At 47.3% G+C, this 4,674-nt stretch overlaps 1 protein-coding gene across 1 annotated transcript; it reads left to right on the forward strand.

Annotated features, from left to right (window-relative positions):
- Positions 1-1,761: 1,761 nt before the first annotated feature.
- LOC112892595 (histone chaperone ASF1-like) lies at positions 1,762-2,127 on the forward strand. The gene has a single exon (XM_025959732.1). The coding sequence runs from the start codon at positions 1,762-1,764 to the stop codon at positions 2,125-2,127; it is 366 nt and encodes a 121-aa protein (XP_025815517.1).
- Positions 2,128-4,674: the final 2,547 nt, after the last annotated feature.

Consider the following 4,674-nt stretch of genomic DNA (forward strand, 5'->3'; position numbering starts at 1 on the left):
AGGTCCCTGGAACCTCGTTTGAACCCTAATTTCTCCGTTTTAGCTCCGATTTCAACGATTCTTGCGCTCATGCGATCCTTGCAGCATAAGCAGTAACTTTTTAAGGTTATTTTATTGATTGTTGTACTATTCTTATTTTATTCTATTTGTTTGTTCGTATGTGCTTGCGTGTCGCGATAGACGGTGCGCAGTTCGAGGATCCGCAGGGTCAAGACTTTGAAGACGTTCCCGAGCAGCAGCAGTTCTTTGAAGAAGGCAAGTGGTGCTTGATCATATTTCGGTCCTAATCAATTACAATTACACACATTTACTTTATATGCATGCATGTGTCTAGAATATGATGGATCCCAATTTAAGGATATGCCTAGTCTTATTTAAACTTCCTTGATTAAACCTGGGTTATTACCTTTATGATGTAGCTACGTTAGTTCCAAATACTTAGAACTTGGTTGGATAACCTAAAAGTCATGCTACATTGGTCTACTCACTTTTTGGGATACTTTTATGGTGATAATTAAGATCATTGCATTAATTGGAACATGATGAACCACCTAGGAAAATAGTGCAACCACAATACTATATGGCTCTGGTCTTGGCTAATTAATTAGAAACCTTAGCTTATGATGGTCTTACCGAAAGGGCAAGAGGGGTTGCATCGACGGGGTATAGCTCGGTCCTCTTGAGGCACATGGCTATGTGATCCTTGGCTAAGTTATTTTCACATTAGGGAGGGTTATGACCGCTTTGACTTGAAACCTTAGCGGATTGTCATAAGTTAGGGAATCTTTGTAAAGGCCTCGCAGTGAATCCCTGCCACTCACCTTGGAAGTGTTTAAGGGCCTTGCAAACCCGGGCATCAAGGAAAACACGAATTGTGGGTAAAGTGTACAACCTCTGCAGAGTGAAAACTGATATATCAGCCGTGCTCCCGGTTAAGAGCGGCTTGGACCCTCACATGATAATTGAACTTGAAGATGATCTAAATCGACATTCTTATGTTGTTGATGTTCATAGTCTACTGTTGTTTAAAGGGGTTGGTATTTACTTACACCTAGTTAAGCTTGCTTAATAAAACTTGATCAACTAAAATTGCTTAACGCAGTTAAACCGTGTCAGCTTTTCCTTGATTTGGCCTTGCATGTCATATTATTCCCTCCACTTGCTGAGTACCAACCATAAGTGTACTCACGCTTGCTTTATTAAAACCAATGTTTCTCAGAACAAGATAATTGTCCGGAGTTTCCTGAAGATATTGGAGATTTCTAGGCGTATGTCTCCCAGTCAACTGCCTGTGAAGATGAAGTCCGCTGCTAGAATAATCGTTTATTCATTCGTTTAAGATTAAGACTGTCGGTCATGTAATAAAGCTATATTATACTCTATTTCGTTATGACAATAATGTTGTAATCACTTGTGACATCTATCATATATGTGGAACTTGATCCTGATGCACATATGAGATGCATTCGGTTGTCCTTGTTAAACCGGGTGTGACAGAAGTGGTATCAGAGTAGTGTTGACTGTAGGACGTTAGCCTAGTTAGAAATGGTCGAATTTTAAGGCTTATCTTGCTTAGTAACCTAGCTTCTGCATGCTTGTTTGGAAAATTTTCTTAATTCCTGATTAAATCACTATTTTCTCATCCTTGATTGCATACTTGCCTCCCAAGTGTGTTTTTCCAACTTATTTTTGCTTTAAGGTCACCTATAGCACTTTCTAAATATTCTCACTCTTTCATGCTGTCTTCCCTTTTTGCTATAGATGGCCCGGACCCGGCAGACCATTCGCAAGAGAACCCGCGCACCGTCCCACCTGATCCACCATCCACCGGAAGAGCCTGAGCAGGACGAGCCTAAGCAGGAGGAGTCTGAGCAGGAGGAGCCTGAGCACGCTCCTGAGTTTGTGGAGGTTGACAGTGGCAACGACGATGACGACGACGATAATGACTACCACGGCTATTACGAAGGAGGATGGGTGGACACCGACACAGAGGAGGAGCCCATGGAGCTGCCGGAGGACCACCCAGATGTCGGGGAGGACCCCGAAGAGGAGAATGCTGCTGGAGGAAATGGAGCTGATCCCGACGCTGCTGGAGAGGAGGATGCAGAAGAACATGGTGATGACTGAGGTGCACCCGAAGGTGGAGGCAGTGATCCCGGTGATGACCCAGAGCCGGCCGCCCCAGCACCTGTACCACCGCCGGAGCCCCACTACGAGAAGCAGATACACCACCTGGACTTTGCCAAAGGTCCAATCCCTGCGCTTCTCTGGAGGGCCATGCAGAGGATTGGCTCTCCGTGGATGCCCCGCTATGAAGCTCATTTGCACAAGAATGCCCAGCAGGACGAAGAGTGGTTGGTGGCAGTGGTGATCAGTGTCCCGGATGAGAAGCATGGTATCTGGGTGGAGTACTCCAAGCATATTGATGATGTGCCCAGGAGGACCTTGGAGGCAGGAACTAGTGAAACCGCCAGGAGGGCGCTCTACTACCTCTGCCACGCTTACAGTGAGGAACTGTAGGGCACTGAGTTTCGGCTGTTTCCACTACGCAGGAGTTGGTCGCCGCCCTCAGCATGGACTTGGATGCTGATGGAGCAGAGCTTCAGGAGGTCAAGAGGGAGCTACAGAAGACGCTTCGAGAGAAGTCCATTCTGGAGGCTCAGCTGAGAGGAGATCAGGAGTTGCCCCTGGAGTATGACAGCGACGAGACAGTCGAGTACCTTGCGGAGTCACCTCCTCGCAAGCGTGTTCACTATGGAGAGCCCGGCTACCGCACCCGCTATCGCTAGAGATTCTAGGCATAGGAGTTAAGTTAGGAGTGTTCTTTTTCTTTGAGTCTTTTTTGTAAACGTTAGTTCGATCGATCTTACTAGTATGTTTAGTCTTAGTTTCGGTTGGAGTGCTTGGTTTTGTGATAATGGCATGATTTGGATCTTTGTAATGATTGTGATATAGTGTGGAGTGATGACCACAATTATATCAAGATTAATAAAGATAGATAGATTAGTAAAGTTTGGGGTTGTCTAATCTATCATTTGTCTCTACTTTACCCTTACTTCTATCTATCTCCATGATTAACTTCATGAGTTTTACCTTTTCTAACCGATCAGATGGTGAACACTAGGTCCGGATCAGGGGTTGATTAGCCAGCAATACTGCGTGAGGGAACGAGCAACAACACCACTCCCGACCCTCAACACAGTCAACAGCACCAGGCACCACCAGCAGGGATGGGGCAGTTTCTCGCCGCCCAGACTCAGCTGCTGACCAACATGGCGAACACTATCGCCAACATGCAGGCTTAGATGAATCAAGCACCACCACCACCTCCACCGCCAACTAGAGACAGGCACAGGGAGTTCATGAGTCACAAGCCTCCCACATTCTCTTACTCACCGGATCCACTTCAAGCTGATGACTGGATCAAGACAGTGGAGAAGATGCTCAACATCGCCCATTGCACCGACAGGGAGAAGGTCCTTTACGCCTCAGGCAGACTGGAAGGGACCGCCGCAGATTGGTGGGATGCTTACACAGCAGCCCATGACAACCCCGACACCATCAACTGGCAGGAGTTCAGAAGCAAGTTCAGGGAGCAGCACATACCCAAGGGCCTGATGAAGCTCAAGAAACAAGAGTTCCTTGCATTAAAACAAGGGACAATATCCGTGAGCGAGTATCAGGACAAGTTCATTCAACTGTCTCGTTACGCCCCTGCAGATGTCGCAGATGATGAGGAGAAGCAGGATCACTTCAGGGAGGGTCTGATTGGTCCTATCAAGTATCAATTAATGGTGCACACTTTTGACAGTTTCCAGAAGATGGTGGACAATGCCATCATGGTCGAGCATGCTCACAAGGAGATGGGTGAGCAGAAGAGAAAGTACGAGTCATCGACGCAGTCCAGCAACAATGCACGTCCTCGCTTCAACCCCCCGCAAGGCACACCGTTCCGCACAGGAGGACAGGGAGTCAATTACTGGTAGAACCAATACCAGCGTCCCAACCAGCAAAGTCAGCAGCAGCAAACGCAGCGGGTTGGTCAGTTTGCACCACGTCCCAATTTCCCCCAGAATCGTCAGAATACTCCTACTGGGATGCCGGTGAGAAGCAATAACCCTGTTCCCACTAGAGGTAATACGTGCTTTAGGTGTGGTGAGCCGGGGCATTATGCCAATGGGTTTCCCAAGAAAAATACTCAGAATCCTCCCAGCTAGTTTAACAACAGTGGACAGAGGAAGACTCCGCAGCAGTAGCAACAGCCCAGAAACAACACGTAGACGCCCCAGAGCAACAAGGGTCAGCAAAACTATGTCCGCGGGCGTGTGAATCATGTGGCCGCGGAGACCGCTCAGGAGGCTCAGGACGTTGTGTTCGGTATGTTCCTAGTCAACTCTGCCCCTGCATCAGTTTTGTTTGATTCCGGCGCATCGCATTCTTTTATTTCTGCTCAGTTTGTTGTAAAACATGCATTCCCGAGCATTCTATGTCAAACCGCATGCTAGTTAGTTCACCTGGGGGAAATATGAGGGCCATGTATCAGTGTCTTGGAGTCAGTTTTAAAATTGTGGGCAGAGAATTTTGTGCCAATTTTATAGTGCTGGAATCCAAGGGAATAGACATCATACTCGGGATGGGATGGCTGAGCAAGGTTGACGCAGTTATTCAGTGTGC

This window comes from Panicum hallii, chromosome 5 (assembly GCF_002211085.1).
Source record: "Panicum hallii strain FIL2 chromosome 5, PHallii_v3.1, whole genome shotgun sequence".
Classification (NCBI taxonomy): domain Eukaryota; kingdom Viridiplantae; phylum Streptophyta; class Magnoliopsida; order Poales; family Poaceae; genus Panicum; species Panicum hallii.